The sequence below is a fragment of the Echeneis naucrates genome, chromosome 18 (genome assembly GCF_900963305.1).
Source record: "Echeneis naucrates chromosome 18, fEcheNa1.1, whole genome shotgun sequence".
In the NCBI taxonomy this organism is placed as follows: Eukaryota; Metazoa; Chordata; class Actinopteri; order Carangiformes; family Echeneidae; genus Echeneis; species Echeneis naucrates.
In genome coordinates, this window is record NC_042528.1 from 12,355,969 (window position 1) to 12,375,451 (window position 19,483).

The following is a 19,483-nucleotide window of genomic DNA, read 5'->3' on the forward strand; positions in this document are numbered from 1 at the left end:
ATGCTTTTTCCCCACACAAAGGTTGATGACCTTGTGATTAGCTACACTGTGTTCAAATGTTGCTGCCCTCTCAAAAAGAAAGTAATAAAACAGAGGAGGCTGGCTCCGTGGTATAATTCTCATTCGTACCTAAAAGCAGTCACGGAAATTAGAAATAAATTGGTGTTCCAGTAACTCAAAGTTTCACTGAGCCTTGAAAGAAAGCTTAAAAACTTAACTTAAAAAAAAAAAAACTCTCAGTGGTGCTAGAAGCTCATCAAGAACAACCCCAGGTTTCTCTTCAGCACTGACAGGGTCATAGCACAATTGAACCCTCAGCTCTCAACAGCAATGATTTTATGGGCTTTTTTACCGATACAATTGTAACAATCAGAGAAAGAATTCATCATCTTACCTACATTAGACAGTAATCTTCAACTGAATTCAGCTGCTCCTGAATCAACTGCAAGCTTTTTAACTTAATTGAGCCATTCATCCTAGACTTGATTAATTTGATGTTATCTTTGGGTTATGCACCTCAGACTTTTAAGACCGCAGTCATCAAAACTCAACTTAAAAAACCAAATCTTTATCCAGATGTGTTGGCCCATTATAGACCCATATCAAACCTACCCTTCATTTCTAAAATCACTGAAAAAGCAGTAGCAAACCAATAACATCTGCATAGGAATGGCTTGCTCGGAGAGTTTCATTCAGGATTTAGAGTTCATCACAGCACAGAAACAGCACTGGTTAAAGTTTCCAACGATATTCTAATGGCTGCAGACAACGGATCAGCCTCCATACTTCTCCTGTTAGATCTTAGTGCTGCATTCGACAGCATAGATCATAATATTTTATTACAGAGACTGGAACATGAAATTGGGATTAAAGGAAGTGCACTAAGGTGGTTCAAATCCTATTTATCAGAAAGACATCAGTTTGTTCATGTTAACAATACCTCTTCCTCACGCACTAAAGCCAAATATAGAGTTCCATAGGGCTCGGTACTTGGACCAATCCTCTTCACTCTACATCTGCTTCCTTTAGGCAACATTAACAGGAAACACAGCATCAATTTTCACTGCTACACAGATGACACTCAGCTGTGTTTATCAAGGAAGCCAATGAAGTTAGTCAGATAGTCAGACTGCAGAGATAAAAGCCAGCCTCCATTATTCTATACTTCTTAATTCAGAAAAACATTAGTTATTCTACTTGGCCCTAAGCACCTCAGAGAAACCCTATCTGATCATCTAATCAGTCTTGATGGCATTAATATGGCTTACTTTGGAATCATCACTATCCCATGTTCCTGCAATGCCTGCTGCTCCCATATCTTCATGAACTCCATCCAACATAATTTCTATGAACTTCATGCTGCATCATATGTTTCTGTCTGCACCTGTTTTGAATATCTCCTCCTTCTGCTCTCATCTCTCCCTACTCTACCCAACTTTGCCCCTCGGTATGTGTCACTCTCTTCCTCTCTCAACCCAACTGGTCGAGGCAGATGACCGCCCCCCGAGCCTGGTTCTGCCCAAGTTGTCTGCCTCTTAAAAGGTAGTTTTTCCTTGTCACTGTCTCCAAGTACTTGCTAATGGGGGGGGGGTGGGGGGGTGGATCTGTTGGGTCTCTTTAAATCATTTTATAAAGAGTTTGGTCTAGACCTGCTCTATATGTAAAGTGCCTTGATGTAACTATGTAACTATGTTATGATTTGGCGCTATATAAATACATCCGATTTGATTTGATTTTCTAAGCAAAAAAGGGAATTTCTTTTCATGAAGAGAAAAGTCCCTCATCAAACTAGTTTGGCAAGGTGGATGATCCTTATTGTACTTGATTACAATGTCATTATTACAGTTAGAAATACTTTTGAACAACATAGTTATCAAATGATCCAAAGCATTACATACCAAAGAGTTACATAACAGGTAACAGACAGCCAGGCAGTGGAATGAGAGCTTTCTGTCAATCACTGTATTCAGCAATGCTTCATTTTAGGGTAGAAACTCAGGAGACTAAGAGTTCTGCTGGGACAGACCTGGCAACCCATCTGACAGACATATCAGAGGAGAGTTATAGGTGTGAGGGGAAAGACACACCGCAGCCAACTCCAACAGAGCAAAATAAAACAGAATCCAAAGACAGTATAGAGGTAGAAGCTGAGGTATGTGTGTGTGTGTTGTTTTTAATCTTTATACACCTTCACATGTTCATATCTGAGAGTTTGTTGTGATGTGGAAAGCAGATTGAGTTCAGAAGCATAACTCAGAGCTACCCAATAACAAGCATCTCTCTCAACCTGATTTGATGTAACTCAAGCGTTTCAACATGTGATCACATTGGGCAATATTCACTGGAAGATATATGAATAAATAATTTAATATTTCTGGAAAATTAATTAATGATCTAACACAATTTTTTATACAATATACCGGTGATTTCTAAACAATGTTGATGTCCCACATCTGACCTCAAATGAAATAGTGACTAAAAAAAAAAAAAAAAAAAAATTACCCTCCAAGCTCATTTGTCTTTGAATAATAATTATTCACAACTTATCTCTAGTCCTCCTCTGTACTAACTTCCTGTTGCTAACTGACTGCTCATTTTGATCCTTTAGTTTTATAGATGATGCATAGATGTGAACTCTTAACCCAAATTTCTATTACTGGCTGAAACGACTGAAATTAAATTTTCAGTTTTCATATAATTTTATTTTATTTTTTTTTTTGCAAATAGTTTGTGACCACACCTTTCATTCTCCTGTGGTGCAACAATTCTGCTTTAAAAAAAGAGGGAGGGGCTTGGTGTTTGGGGTGATGCCTCGGTCACTGCTGGTTTTGTGTTTCTTGCTGTTGCGCAACTTTTCAAGCATGAACTGTATTGGCCCGGTAACAAGTTTAGACAGAATTGGATCACTCAGACCACAACGTCTGGGCCAAATGTGGGCCAAGTTTTTTAGTAATGCGAATGCAAATGCATCCTGGGTCACACTGAAGGCCCAACTACTCAAACTGCATCCTCTGCCATGGTCAAATAAGTTGCAATTTTGACCATTTTGTTTTCAAGTAGTACTTTTTCTTCTCTGTTGGTTCAATATGTCTCACCCTGTCTCTACCTGTACACTGATCATTAGTCTAGACCTCATGTTGGCTCTTCTTCTAAACCAAGCTGCTCCTCTTCCTCCTCTCTCCCATTTCTTAATTTCTTCCATTTTTACCTCTTCATTTTTGGAAACAAAGGATGTAGGGAGAGGCCAGTAAATGGTGTCATCATAAAGCAATTCTGCAATACTCTATTGGGAGACAGCATTTCCCAAACTTCTTCAACTCATGGCCAAGGAGAAAACCTCAGACATCGTTGGCGGCCAACAACTGACCACAATACTATGGAGGTTATACAATGCCATTTTAGAACACTTGTTATTTTTATGGTAACAACTGAGCATAAATTACTGAACCAGTGGAATCCATATTTTTCTTCTTTTTGTCTGACTGACTTGACTCCTGAGACATGTACGTACAGTGTACATGTACATTAAATGGATACACTTGAAACTGGACCCATTTCCATACATATCGACCTCCCACAGTAGCACTCCAGCTATAATTCAGATGAAAACATACCAACTGAGTGGGTGTTTTCGTGTACATTCAGTCTCATTGGCAGCTCCTTCAGATGAACATTGTGTGTTTAAGCTAAGCTGTGTGTCAATGTGTGGCAGTGCTCCCTCTCTCCATCCCAGGAAATAGAGCTTGACAGTTGACACAGCACTGAGTAGTTGCGAGGCTTTGTCTTTATGAGCAGGGCCATTATAGTGGGTGTGTAGCATGTTGAGTTATGCTGAATAGTTGTGAGACAAAATAAACACTTTTAATCTTACTTGTGAGTAAAACACTCAAATGTTCTTTATTTAAAAAATGGTTAAAGCTAATCAAACATGAGTTGAGGCTTATTCCTTATTAAAAGTAGATTCAAGACTTGAAAACCCCTTTAATAAACCAATTTAATTTTTCAGTCTTGACTACACCCTACTTACTGCCAGATGTTTGCAGTGATGCAACAGACCCATTGTATCTTATAGTTCGACCAGCACCTTTGATCTTAACTCACTCCTGCATCAACAGCAGGTGAGTGGTGAAGGAAAGCTTTTGATCAGAGTATCTCAGTGTTTTGACAATGAATCCTCCCAGAAACATTCATGTATGTTTTCCAGCACAGCTACAATTCATAGCTGCATAGTTAGCTTGAAGACTGGGCAACAGCCCTGAGGCTGGATACTCAACCACTTTCATGCATTCCTCACATAACATGATTTTCTTACAGGAGAGCTAGAAAGAGTTAGTCCAAAAATGCTACTACCACCCCATTTGTGATCTGACAGAATACAAACATTACAGTCGAAGAGGTATTACAGAATCTGACAGCCAAGTTACTCAAATGGACTAAATCCAAACACAGGTTGTACAGTTAATACAAAAACTACAAACATGCACTGATCATAATATTTTGACCACCTGTCTAATAGACATTAAGGCCCATATTGGCTGCCAAACAGTCCTTACGCGTCAAGGTCTGGAGTTCACTAAAGCTCTGAAGGTGTGCTGTGATATCTGGCACCAAAATGTTAGCAGCAGATCCTTTAAGTCCTGGAAGTTGGATCCAAACACTACCCAAACCATCACACAAACTCCACCAGCTTGCCTTCTTCCCATCATACGTTCAATGCCATGTCTTCCTGGTCAAAGCGTTGCACACGCACCCAGCCATCCACATGATGGAAAGGAAAACATGATTCATCAGACCAGGCCAGCTTCTTCCACTGCTCTGTGGTCCAGCTCTAATGCTCATGTGCCCATTACTTTTGGCAAGTCCTTGCTGTCCAATGCAGACCAGGAGCATCCAAAAGAGCTCCTGTGTTGGAGGTTAGCTGACTCAGTTCCCTACAGATCAGTTTATTTTTTGTCAAAGTCTCTCACCTCCTCACACTTGACAATTTGTGGACTTCAGGACTAAATGGTCACTTGCTACTTCAAATCAAATCGAATCTGCTGTGGCCATCTGCCTCAACTTAATATAGCCCACCCACTGGCAGGTGCCATGGTTATCAAATATCACTGTTATGAACTTGGTCATAGTGTTACAATTGATCAGGGCATACCAGCGTAGCATAGTCAGTAGTTCAGCTCGAACTAAAATGAAGTAGTATGCATACGCTTCAAGGCATTAAGGTGCTACACAAGTTAGTGCAGATCGTCACATGACTAGCTGGGTTTATGATAAGTGAGAAAGGGAGAGAGACCCTGTTTAGGACTGCATTAACATTTGCTCAGGTAATCAAATTGAATGTGGTCAGCTCTAAGATCAGCCGAGTATGAACCAAAGGTGAGTGTGATAACTCAGACCACATTGTCTGGGCCACATTCCTTCAGCAATGTGAATACAATGCATCCTGTGGCACACTGTAGGACCAACTACTCAACTGTCATCCTCTACCATGATCAAATTAGCCCCAACAGCATTACTAATGAACTCAAAAACTTAACAATGTTACTGGATCTTTAGAAAATTGCCAAAGAGCTGAACTTTATATTTCCCAGTATACTGAACATGATGTATTTTGTGTTAGTTCAATGAAATAATTCTGATACTTGTTTATACAGGTAGGAGGAAGATGAAGATGGGGGGGGCTCCTAAATTGAAAACTATAGCATATGGTTTCCATACATAAAAGAAATTAAGCTGCGAGAGTGATCAAATAAATTGTGTCTCATTTGGTAAAGGCAACCATAGGAAAGATAAGATCTGAGGGTCTTAATAAAAAAGAACAGCATTTAATGTTTGTCAGCGAGGCTTCCAGCCAATTACAGCAACGTTCTGCTGTCAGAGAGGTTTGTGCGTCAAGAATCAGGCAACAGCAGCATTGTTCCTTTGTGTTTTAATGTCTTGCAACATGATGACAATGCTCTAATGGCTTCTCCGATGCCTGCAAAAGCTGGAACACAATTTCTAGCCACACATCACATTAAATTGGTACATTTACTCAAAAGAGCACATTCTTTATGTGTAATTTCATCCTTCTTTGGTAGTTTGTGACGAAAGTAAATTATCAGTCTATTTTCAGGCTAATGGCCATATTACCATATCCTTCACTACAGTTTTGGCAAGGAAACCAGCACAACACCTTCAACTCAAATTTCAACATGGTGCCTTTCTGCACGCTCTATCGACAACTGCTTTTCCCTAGTTTGGTGTGTGATAGCTTGCACACAGCCCTGACTTTAACTGCATCCAACACTTTTTGGATGACCTCACTCTCATATGTGCCAGGTCTTATCATCCCACATCAGTGTTGGAGCTCACCAAATACTCTTGTGGCAGGATAGGAGCTAATCCCTGCAGAGATCCAGCAGCAGATTAATGCCCATGATACGAGAGTCCATATTCCTGTTTCCAGGGGTCCACATACTTTTGGTAATGAAGTATGAGAATCCAGCAACATTACACAGGCAAGGAATATGAGCTGCAGTAATCTATCAGTGTAAGAAGAAAGCTTAAACAATTAATTGCAATATCTGTCACAAGAAAATTAAAAATGTTTGCCAATTTTAGCTTCTCAAGTGGAACTATTTGAAACTGTATTATATGTACACAATCTTGTAAGTCAGATTTTTTTGATTACTTTATCACTTGAGATAGCAATTGTCAGATTATTTAGTTACAAAAATAATCAAATGCATTTGTTACTTACATAGTTATAGATATGAAGTAAGTTGGGAAATTGGATATATTTGTTATTTTTTCCTGGCTAATCTTGGCTAATCTAGCAAATCAAATAGGCTACATTAATAAAAACATCCTATAAAAATTCTATATTGCCATAAAACTCTCCACAGTGTTGATTTACATCTTTGTCTGCAACAGCTGATCCATCCAGAAATATTAAAGCAACCACAACTTCATTGAAAATTAAACAAGAAATCTCCAGACAACTAGAAATGTATATTGCAGTGAATGCAGCGCAGACATCCTCACTGCAGCACAACACACACACTTCTCCTGGGTCATGCATACCATGCCTGTTTTTATATTACAATGAGGGCCGTTTACCGCACCACTTACTGTTTCATGGAGCTTTGTGCAACCTGAGCAATATTTAATCTCCACTAGGGTGGTCACAAAGCTAAACCTGTGTGTGTGTATGCGTGTGTGTATGTGTGTGCCATTAAAAACCCAAAGCAAGTTCTACAGATCACCAAAGCAAGAAGGACCACCCTTAAACATGGCCTGAGGGTGAGCAGAAAAACACTTCATTGTGCAAACAAACCACCCACACCCCTTCTTCAACAAACTTTTTTCTTCACCCTTTATCCCTCATTCTAGTTCTCTTTTACTTATATGTAAAACCATTGATTACACATTTTGGACATGTAAACTCAACATATTCCAGTAGGAGCTTACCAAAGTAGTTTAAAGTGTTTATATCTGTAAACCCATTATGATCAGGTTTTAAATATGAACAAATGTATATACTTTAAATTCTGCCTCCATTAAAATTATTCTCATCATTGTATTTACCTCTAACCCCATTTGCTGTATCAACAGTTGGTTTGTATGACGAATGATAGTAGTTGTTTCCAAAAGAACCATTAATCCCCTGTCCCCACACATAGACACTTTCAGACAAATACAACCTTCTAAAAACACCTAGACATGTCAGAGGGATGTTTTTACTTTGAGGTATTCACACTTCCCGGAGCTCAGAACAAAGGGGGTTTTCCTGGGTGCGGTGTTTGTCTGTCTGTGTGTGTGCAAGTGTGTTTGTACAAAGGGACAGGGTCATGTTTAGGTCTAACAGAGAACTTGAGACCCTGTGGCTAAATTGTAGAAAAATGCTTAGCTAGGTTAGAAGGAGGGGAGCTTTATGCTCTCTTCCAAGAATTCAGCTGTAACAGATGACAGCACACTGACAGATAGTGCCACATTCTGTGTACGTATGCATTTGTTTCAGGTGCCCATGCCTTGTTAGCAACAGCGTCTTAAAAAAAAACTTTGACAATGCGGTTGGTCTGGACCTTTGACAAGCGTTCAGGATCTGCCACAAAACACTGCTGAAAAGACTCAGAAATATGTCTTTCTTTGACAGTGCACCAATATATGAATAATGGGGTCCCAGCAGGATTTGCCGCTGAGTTTCCTGGGGGCCATTTTATAAAAGGTTATATCAAACTATCCCAACTAAAAGCAGAAAGGTGGGGGGGACTGGGAGTTAGAGGGTTTAAAAGCCAAAAAATAAAATCAGCCCAGTCTGGTTGGTTTGACATTCACATGACAAATAAGGTCAAACTTTTACTCAATAACCTGTTTTGACAGTTATTTAGACATTTAATTAGAGGGAAGCAATATCATAGTAAATCTACAGAGCGTTTTTAAAAAAGGTGCATCTAAAGCACAACCATTCTGTTCTCCATCATAGGCTATGCCAGGTCAAACATCTGCTACTCCGAGCTATACTGAGTGAAGAAATTGATATAAGAGGACATGCAGACATTCCATTTTCAAGTCGTGGCGCCCACTGTACTTCACTGATGGAGGTAATATTATGTAGCAAATAGATGCTGCAGAAACCTGAACCACATGATGAGCCAACCAGTAACCGGCCAATTATATTCTCCTATTGAGAAGGTATTACAGTAAAACGGTGGATGTTAAAGCTTCCTTCCAACACAAATGATGGCCTTGTTAACATGTCCATGTGGTGTTTTTTCTATAGTACAAGACATTTCATAAGTGTAATAATCAGCACTGCACAATGACTGATGAGTATTACAGCCTCGGAAGTGGAGTGAATATCATATGCTGTGCTAAGTGCGAAGTCTTGTATAATGGCGAAGAATGATGTTTTGTGAGGTCACACTAAGAGGTCAACAATTGTTTCAAATTTCAAAAAAGTACTGCATTCACAGTACCAGTACTGGGTAAATGCATTCATAGGGCCAAAACTATATTATGTGGGGTCACCATAATCTTGACGTTTGACCATTAAGCTCTACATTTTTGTGAATGTTTGTTCCAGTTGTAAAGATATGACTTCAACACACTCAGCACGTTCACGACACCTAAAAAAACCGAATCACTGCGTTAGTCCAACAAAAAGTGGACTTTTAAAGTACATGTAAACATGTTAGCTCAACAGAAATCAAATTTATAATAGTCGGACTAACACATCCAGATAATGCAATTGAAAGTCAATCTACTGCTGCATGTATATGGACAGTGGGACTGGAGCTGGAGGTGTTGATTTGCGCATGTGCTTAAGTTTCGCCCCAAGTTATGACCCGGAAGTCGAACTGTATTTAAAACACAAACATAAACGTTGGAGGTCAGACAAAAATCTGCAGCAAAAGTCTTTTTTTCTTTCCACCTCTGTTTTGGTCTGCGATGTCATAGGTCAATCAGTAGTGGCCCATTACCCACAAGCATATCGCTTATGAGTATCGTAGTGGCGGTGAAATTATTTCAACAAATAAATCAATTTCATTCCCGTGCAAGTATACTGGGACAAGAACAGAAGTCCGATTAGATGGCTATAAACACTGATTACAACAAATGATTAAGGATTTTTTCCTGCCTCTGGGAATCGTTTAATTTTTACTTAGCAAAACACGCTGACGTCACATATGCACAGGAAGAAAGAGGAGGCAGATGTGTTTGGTTTTAGCAGTGGGAAGATTGCCTGGTCTTCAAGGCTGATGTGTAGCTGATGACGGCGCCTCCCATCTTACTGCCTGTATAATTTTTTCTGTTCAGCAGCTTATAAAAAGGCACTAACAGGGTTCTTTACCCTGTTAGTAGATCACCCTACCACGTAGCAACTTTTGGGCATTTGTTTGTGTTTGCTGGCACACGGAGAGTGACAAGAGACATTTACACAATACAAAGTCAATGGAGAGCTCTTGATTGAGTTCCCCTCCAGTGTGCGCGGGGCTTAAATGCACTTTGTCTCTATGGAGGAAAGACGTGACGACGACGAAAGTGATGATAAGGATAAATGTTGATTGTCAATTGTTTTAAAGAAGAAGTAGTAGTGACAATGACAATTACTGCTTCTTAAGCCAAGATTATGTGCTTGTACGTGTCCTGCACTACTAGTGAAAAGCTGTGAAAGTCTTGCAATATCACCAGTCATAAATGTTTCATAAAAGGGCTTGTAAAAACCTCAACTTGGATGAACACCAAAAGAGAGGGAGAGTTATGTACAGATCTGAGGAAAAGCAAAGCTGCATTAGTTTATAATGAAAGACAAGCTGCCTTGCTCTCTCTGCTTTTTGCAAGTCTGTAATTATGAGGTCTGTGTGTTTTCTTCGTTCCATTGGACATGCCAAGGGAACATCACAGAGCGGGACTGATTGCTATCAAACAGTACAGGTGGTTCACTGTACAAGCAGATGTTTCGCCAACCACAAATAGACATCTGCAAAACCCTGATCCAAGGATGTGAGGGGGGTGTTAAAAGATGAAGTATAGGACAGTGCTGACAGCAATTTAAAGATATAAGAAAAGAGGAGGAGCGGGGGCATTTACCATGACGGACAGGCTTTAGACGCACCTTTGGTAGAACTATATTAGTTCTTGTTTATATATAAAGACAAAGATGTGTTTTCACAAACAGCACTAACAAACATAGTTGTGAGAGGGTTTTCAGTGCATATTGGTTGTGTTTTAGTACTACAGTCCCATAAAAGAAAACCAAGACACCATATCCACACAGTGGCTGAGATGTGAATAAACCAAGACACACTGAAAAGAAACATGGATACTAGTGTGATCCTACAATAAGAGGAATATGAAACCAAGTATTTTTATGTTTCGTACAAACACGCTTTCCCAAACTTAATCAAAAAACAGGGTGAGGGTAAAATTCCAGATACTAACAAATGTGTAAACTCTCCATGTGAAACCTTCACAGTTTATAAGACAGTCATAAACTAAATGTCTCTTGTAAGGTAAAATTGTCAATAGATCTCATTTAGATATTAATGTGTTCATTTGTATTCATAGTAATAGGGGCTTGCAACATACACATGGAAATATTTCTGATGACGTCAACACAGAAAACCACAGAGCAGGTAGTAAATTTATGACCAAAAAAGTTCAGAGATTGCAGAACAGTTTTTTGTGTGTGTTTTTTTCTTTTGTGCATGGGTTTTAGTGTATGTGTGTTTCTTCCTTTCTTTCTTCTTTTTTTTGTAAGTTTTTGAAGTCACTGTGTGGTGTCAATAAAAACAAGATAAATATGATTCTGGTGAGTGAGCATTTAGAGGAGGGTTAGTCCATTTCAGGCTTACTTTCTGTATCAAACCAATCCATATAGAACTTGTCTGTGTTCGCATATAACACTCATGGGAATGAGCTTTTTAAGGATCTTCAAAGGATGAGGATCTTGTGTTTAGATTCACATACAGTACAGTTTGTCACCATTTACATCCAACTCACAGGAACAGACCACCATGCACCCATTCACTCATGACACACATGAAAACTCAGGCAGATCAACTTTTAATCATGTCTGCTAAACTAGCCATGCTGTTAACACCTCTCTGCTCTTTCAATCCTAAAAGAGCTTTGTCCAAGAAAAACAACATAACAAGCTAACAGGCCCGCTGCAGGCCAGGTGAGGCTGATCAGAAATGATCCCCTCCTAATAGACTCAAATTTCAAAGACAACCATCAATGCCAAAACTAAAAATAAAAACAAACATTTCATTACTTTGCTTTATTTATAGGCAGAAGCCCAAAGGTTCATTTTAAGTTGTTGGTGTTAAATCAGTAGGCCCGTTGCCAGATTCTGCCTCATGATTCTTTGCTATTTGGCACAACTCAAGGCCTTCTGAGCTCTCGTTTGGCCCGATATCCCCATCCTTCTCCCTGTGTTCTTCCAGATGGATATTGACACAGGGAGAAGGCTGGACAGGCTATGATTAGTCTGCTCGAAATTAAAGTCTCTGTTCGCGCATGGCAGTTTACTGACAGGCCAGCTCTGGGGGGAGAGATTGCAAACTAATTTCTCCCCATCTCTCTTCTCCACTGCTGGGATCTGTCTTCTCCCTGCCATCAAAAAGGAGGGGATCACATCTGACAGATGAAAGCATTTAAACCTCAATTGTCAATGGGAGAAAACTGGGGTTTGTACAAAGTGGAGAGGTGAAGAGGGACATCAATTCAAAACTCCAAAGCAGGACCAAGTGGGCCACAAAATTAGGTCAAGTAGAGGCTCAGCCCATCAATATAAGGTTTTTGTTAGATTAACTACATAAATAGCTTGAAAAAATAAATTAAGAAACAATAAATGATTTAACACCTTGCTTTTCTTTCATTGGGACGTTCAGACTCCAATGCATGTTGTGATTATCTGCTTGTTAAAACACCATGGTAACCATTAATACCAAAATTGGGTGGCACAGGGTTGGGGGTGGTTACTTCAGCAGTAATTTACAGTGAGTAAGATGAGGGTTTGTTGCCTTACATTACATTGCAGAGTATCTACCATCACTAATAGAACAAAGAAAATAATAAAGAAATACTAAAAAAACGTTTTTTCCCCTGCATTGCTCTATCCTCATTACTTGAAGAACACTGGTTAAACAAATAAGTTTGGAGACAGAGCAAATTTACTGGAATTTACTATCTCAGCCATACCCTAAATTTGTATGTCTTCAACTCACACTAGTTAAACCCTCCTCTAAATCCAGAACCAAAACATGATCTCCTACATTCTTATGTCCTGCTAAGTCAAGCTTACACCCTCTCTAAACAATGGATGTCTGTCAGAACTTCACCAAGTGCTGGGCAGGGAAGCACCGCTGGGCTACCTGATACCCAGCAGCTGCTAGAAGGGGCCCTGTTATTGTAGGACTGCTACAAGCAAGGGAAATTGGAGATATGGAGCATTTGTGCTGTCATTCCCGGATCATGTTAGGCGACCTCTGGTTGCAGTGTGTTGTTACCCCAATGATGACCTGAACACAGTAATTTGTGACTGAGCACTGGCATTTTAAAATGATAGAAAATAAGCTGAGTGCATGAATAGCAAAGTTTTCAATAACTTTTAGGAGAATAGGACCCCACAAAGGAAAACAAAAGGTCGTTAACAGATCCTTAAACCTGCATTCTACAGAATGGCCATAAGGGGGTGGCTCAACAAATTGTAATAAGAAGTCAAATTGAATTGAATTCAATGTGAAAATGGCCCTACTTCTCATTAGATTTAATACTTCAGTAAATGTTTTCGTTTGTTTTTGTTTGTTTTTGTCTCTTTGCATCATGTTCTTTCTTCAATACAACATAATGTTTTTTTATGATGGTCCCATTTAGAGGAAAATAAATCATAAAGCAGGGTATACATTAGTGTGCATCTACCTTGTGATTGAAGGGCAAAACAAGATGGAAGCATCAAAATTACAAACTTGAGGCTTCCAAACAGCAGTTCACAAACTAATGGGTGACACTGTGGTGGGTTGCTACTGGGGCCATATACAATAGCTTTGACATATTAACCAGTTTGGATTATCCATTTAACATTTAATCTAACAAAAGATCAAGAAAATGGTCAAACTGACTGGGGTATTTTTACTATTCTGGTAAGAGCTGAACCCCTATCTTTATACCCTTCAGGTCAGCAGAAGCTGTACAGGAAGGAGCACAGCTAGCAGAGGGTCATTTCTGACCTATAATTTACAGCAATCTAAATCTCTTATATTTTATGTTCACTGAATCATTGAGCATACACACATAGGCATTGTTAGTGTATGAGGTCATGAGAAACAGTATAGCAAGGAATAGGACAGATGATGACAACTTTAATACCAGAAAAGAAAACATTCATTTTCAGATTAAGGGGACAGCAAAGAGGCCTCTCCTCTACTGTTAGTTCGATTCACTCTGCCGAGTGTGTCTTGCAAGTTCACGTAGATCTCATATTAAACCTGTGATCATTCCACCAAATTCCTCTGTGAAAGGCAGCAGCCCACATGCCTAAACGTTTCTTTTGAATTATTTTTTGTGCTAGATGGAATGTAAAGCTCACAATAGGTTCAAGGTCTTAACTCCTGGGCGTTTTTGTATTTTGTCATTGTTGTTATTGTAGCAAGTAAGACTGCACTCAGCTGGCAGACTAGTTGAGTCCACACAACATGGACACTAACTCACTGTCCACAACCTTTACAACATTGTCAAGAGCCAATCGTCTCGCCACAGTGTCCCCCCAGCCAATCCCTCTCCCATACTGTCCAAAAAACGAGCGTACCTTTTCCAAACACTCCTTTCCAAGCTTTTTCCTTTTTTTCAGTTCGATTTCCCCCGCTGGCTTTTTCCAAGCGCGTGCGTGAAGCGCTGGCGTGCACTCGTGCTGGGAGTGATTCCACTTAAAATTGAATTTTCCTGCTAAACCGTTGGTTAGCTGTTTCCTTTTGGACAAGCACGTACATAAAAAAAACTCCACGTATGTTTATAACTATAATATGTGGAAATGAAAGGGGGGTATTTTAGATTAAAAAAAAAACTGTAACAACAAAAAAACTCACTGACATAAGCTAACAAGGGGGAAATGTCGCCAACAAACGGCCACCGGTAAGTATGCAAGCTGCTAAAGGCAAACCAAACTCCCATGGGTGAAGCTATGAAGGGATGCAGTGATTTTAAGAAATTGTCATAAAATCAGAACATTGCGTGTTTTTTGTTTGATTGTTTGCTTTTGTTGTTGTTTTTGTGAGAAAAACAGCACAGGTTTTAGCCACTCACCCCTACTGGTCGTGAACAAAACGGGGTCGCTCCTCATGGTGAGCTGATCCACATCTAATCCACCCGAGGACGCACACAGTAGCAGGCGCGCGCCCAGCGGCTCCCCAGAACTGCTCTCTAAAATCCCCGCACAAACGCACTGTGTGTCCGCGTTCCACCTCCGACAATTCCGCTCCTGCCGAGCTGACCACTGCAACGTCCCTCCCTCTCCTTCAAACTTTTTCTGCCGATCTTTCTTCCTCTTCCTCCTCCTCCTGCCCCACCTCCTTCCTCTCCGTCCTCTTTAAATGTCTCTCTATTCCTCCCGCTCTCTCTCCTTAGAATTGCCTGCATGGATATTCTGTCTTTAAAGAATGTCGGAAATAAGAGACTCCTCCAGGAAGTGGAATGTTTTCAGTTAAAAGTCGGTTTGTTGGTCTTTTTTTTTTCTTAAATAATGATATATGATTTTTGAACAGCAAAATAGTGGTTGGCGCTGTTGACCCACATAAGGCGGTCGAAGTTCTATTCCTGGGCCTGGGGCCTTTCTGTGAGGAGTTTGCATGTTCTCCCCGTGCTTGTGTGGGTTTCCTCCCACCGTCCAAAGACGTGCATGTTTAGGTTGATTGGTGACTAAACCATTCTAAAAATCACACGATATCATTATATCAACAATCTGAGATTGTAAAAGATACCATGTCAGAAATCTGGGATAATTATCACATTAAGCATATGACTGTCATATATCTGACAAAATAATATATATGATGGAAATTTATATTTACCTGAATTAATTAGAATTTGGTTTCATGAAGACTATAATGCAGTACCAGTGGCCTCACATGACTCCTAATGACGGCCGTTCACTGGAGGCCTCACATGGTCAGTGAAACTCCACGAACAGGCTATTGTCACAAGGAGTTTTGTGAATACTCCCACAGAGGTTAAATACCTGGGTCCAACTACACTGTTTGTCAGACTAGTGAGGACTACTCAGACCAAAGTGTCAACCACTGATGAGGTGAAACATCTTTGACAAACCTAAGTCCAGTTGTTTTCGATTCAATTGGTGGCTGGATAATGCAGTGCCATATAAAAACAGATTTATCTGCTTGGCAGCAGATCTTATATTTTCATTGTTTATGTATCAAGTCCTTGGCTCCTTTTCAAAAGAAGGAAAACTAATGTGGTTTTTCATTTATTCATTGATCTTCAACTGCTTATCCATCTGGGTTGTGGAGGGTGCTGCAGTCAATACCACCTCACACTGGGCGAGGGCAGGGTATACCCTGGACAGTGTGCCAGTGCATCGCAGGGCCAACACACAGAGACAGGCAGAGACCAACAACCACTCACACTTGGATCAACAGAAAATCTAGAGTCACCAATTAACCCAAACATGCATGTCTTTGGATGGTGGCAGGAAACCAGAGTACCAAGAGGAACCCCACGCAGGCATGGGGGGAACATGCAAACTCTGCACAGAAAGGGCCCAGGCCTCGGAACCGAACCCATGAGCTTATTGTGGGGCAACAGTGCTAACCACTATGCCGTCATGAACCCTCTAAGGTTTTTTTTATGTCAATTTTAATTACATTAATGGTAGCGATATTTACTTTAACATAAAAACAAAACTAGTACTAGAGCAAAACAATTGATTTTTTTTAAATATATGTTAAAAATAGCAATCAATTCAAAAGCCCTTAAAAACAGTTAGAGGGTACTCAGCTGAAAAAAAAAAAATTACAGGTCGTACTTCACTGAAAAAAGGTTGAGAAACACTGCTATAGATAATAAACCTAATATTTTAACGTCCATTTTATTTTTCAGCCAAACCGCATGAACACACAAGAGTTTTACTGGAGTGCAATTGAAGGCAACATTTCCAGCCTTCGTCACATCTTCCCTCCTCTGTCTGCATAGACAGTCAAAGCCAATGATTTATCTGTATATATTCAATTTTTCAGAAGACTACATCAACATTTTACTTTACTGAGCACAACTTACTGTGGTAAAAGGGAAATTAATTTAATACAGTGCTCCGCAAATTATGTGTAACCCCATGATAAAGTGCATGACAGTAAAAAATGTGTGAAGTAGTTTACTCCCAGGAAAATGAACACTCGAGGTTTGTGGGGATTTTCATAGAGGTGCAGCTACAGGAATATAGGCCTGCATGACCTTCTTACCATTAAGTTCTTTTAATCGTGCTGGTCTGCCCATTGAGTGTTTTAATAAGCTAATGCGATGTTGTAGCTTTGGTCTATCAAAATTAATTCAATCTCAGTACCTTCAGCCTGGTTATAACTAAGCTTAAATTACACTTAGAAGTTAAAGTGACAAGTAAAAACAGATGTAAAGAAAGTAAGAAAGAGGCTAGCTTCCCCAATTATACTCCATTAGCATAAGCCACTAACCCCCACCCCTCCCTCCCAGGGGGAAAGCAAGAACCAGTCGGAGTCTCAGTGTCCCATCTGCTACCAGGAAAGGAAAATTGCAGAGGGAGAGAGACACATAGGAGGGTAAAGGGAAAGGGAGAGAGACTGCACTTTTATTTTTCTCCAGGACTGCACTTTTTTCAGTGAGGAACATGAGACCAAGAGAGGGAACAGCGTGGAAAGAAAGAATAATGACCTGGCTCACCTTTTAGATCCACCCATTCAAGGAGAACCACATAATAGCTGAGGTTTTATTTCCCTATAAGATAATCGCCATAATGTGCAGTAACTGTATTTTGATTAAACTTGTGTTTATTTTTATAATGGTTTGGTTATAAGTTAATAATCCATGTTTAACAGCTGATGTTGGAAATACTGATTTAAAGGACCATGTATTCCATTTGGACGCTTCATTTGTTAAGAAATAAGTGCAAAAGACAATTTAGAGGCCAAATTCCTATGTTGTATATAAAGGGCCACCATTACCCACAATACCTGGAGGCGAGTAAAGCCACTGATTTGAGAAAACCAGCTAGTTTTCGGCATTTCAGCCTCATCCTGGGTCTGAATTCAGGCTAAGATCTATTGTGTGGTATGTTCTCCCTGTCTCCATGTGGGTTATCTGCTTCAATGTCCTCACACAATCCAAAGACATGAAATTAAACTGGTGATTACAGATTGTCCACAGGCTCATGCCTGTGTGGTTGTCTCTAGACTCATGACCTGTCCAGGGTTTGACCTGAACCCCGCCCAACCCTGCAGGGATAAGCTAGATGTATCCTCATGTAAATGTCCCACAAGAGAATATTAATTATTAATCAGTCTATTTTTTCTTATTTCATTCTCGTGGCAGAATGATTTGGTTCTTACCCTGAAAACACAGGGAGGAGACAGAAAATCAATTAAAAGTCATGTGTGAAGAGTGGAAAATGTACGATTGAAGAGGAATATTGATTGATTTAACCAGTGGCCATGTTGTTTCCCTGACCTTGGCCAAGAATATATAGTTTTCCTTTTCTCTGAAATTGACCAAACCTGGGAATAATGGAACATTAGCGTACATATCATTTCAGAATTATGGAATCTATGACACAACCAAAAGCTACTTTTCCCTCTGTTGACCTCTGATTAAGCAGTTGTTTTGAGTGATTGATGATCCAGGAGATCAAAAATACATGGCAATGTCCACATCCAGGAGATACAGTGCCACAATTCCATTAATTTGCACTGCACCTTTTATACACAGACCACCCACAACATTATGTACACTAACAGGTGAAGTAAAGAACATTGATTATCAAGTTGTCATGGCATCTTGGAGGCAGGACAAATGATCAAATGTCAAGATGTGAGAGACTTTGACTCCTACACTGCAGGTCTGAGGGATGGTCCTGGTCTGGATCAAGGCACACTGAAGTATTTGGGGGGCCTGTGTAGTCTGATCCAACAGAAAAGATATCATAGCTCAATCTAATGAAAAAGCTCATGCTGGTTCTGATAGAAAGGTGTCAGACCACATTAAGGGTTAGAGACATCATTTAAAGTTTCTGGATCAGATGGCAAGCTGGCATTCCCTTATCAATAAGAGAGCCTTGAGTTTGTTACAATAAGGAACAATGGACCACACACACAAACATTACCATCAGAGATAGCTGCCAATATGAATCCCAAACTCTCCAGATTTTATATCCATTAAAACACTGCTAGACACAGCACTGAGTTTAATATTGATTTGAGGTGTTTTATGATGATGACCTTAAAGCAGCTTAATTGCAGTGAAGAATTCCAGTGGGAGGATTTTAAGTTCAGACCCGGAGACTCTTATCAGGGCGAGATGCGATGATGGAGAGAGATTGTGTGGTGAGCATGTGTGTGTTAAAATGATGAGTAATGAAACGATGGCTGGATTACACTCTCTACATTTCTCATTTAAGTCTGGAGTCACACATACTTTTGAATGCTGTAATGTGTGTGTGATCTCAGTGAAATCTCAGACTGGATAGAAGTTGGCTCTGCCGAACAAAAGTCAACACTGACATCAGTGTTTGGCCCCCTGACTGAGATTAAATTTAATAGAAACTGAGATATACGGTAATTACTTGGACCCTTCCCTGCCCTGGTCAGCCATCAACCTGTCATGTTTTGCAGACAGCACACTGAGGAGACACACACACTGTAACCAAAGCTGGTCATGAAGCACCAATGATTTTAATTTGGTTTAATAACATCCTTCCCTTTTGGGGTGTTTTTTGCTATATTGGCTATATGTATGTGGTTCA

General features: G+C 39.9%; 1 protein-coding gene across 1 annotated transcript in view; it reads right to left on the minus strand.

Annotated features, from left to right (window-relative positions):
* The window catches only part of afap1 (actin filament associated protein 1), a 54,476-nt gene extending 39,459 nt beyond the window's left edge, over positions 1–15,017 (minus strand). Inside the window, exon 1 of the mRNA XM_029526666.1 lies at positions 14,788–15,017. Within this exon, the coding sequence (XP_029382526.1) occupies positions 14,788–14,824 (37 nt within the window). The 5' untranslated portion in view covers positions 14,825–15,017. The remainder of the gene's footprint in view (positions 1–14,787) is intronic.
* Between the last annotated feature and the right edge of the window lie 4,466 nt (positions 15,018–19,483).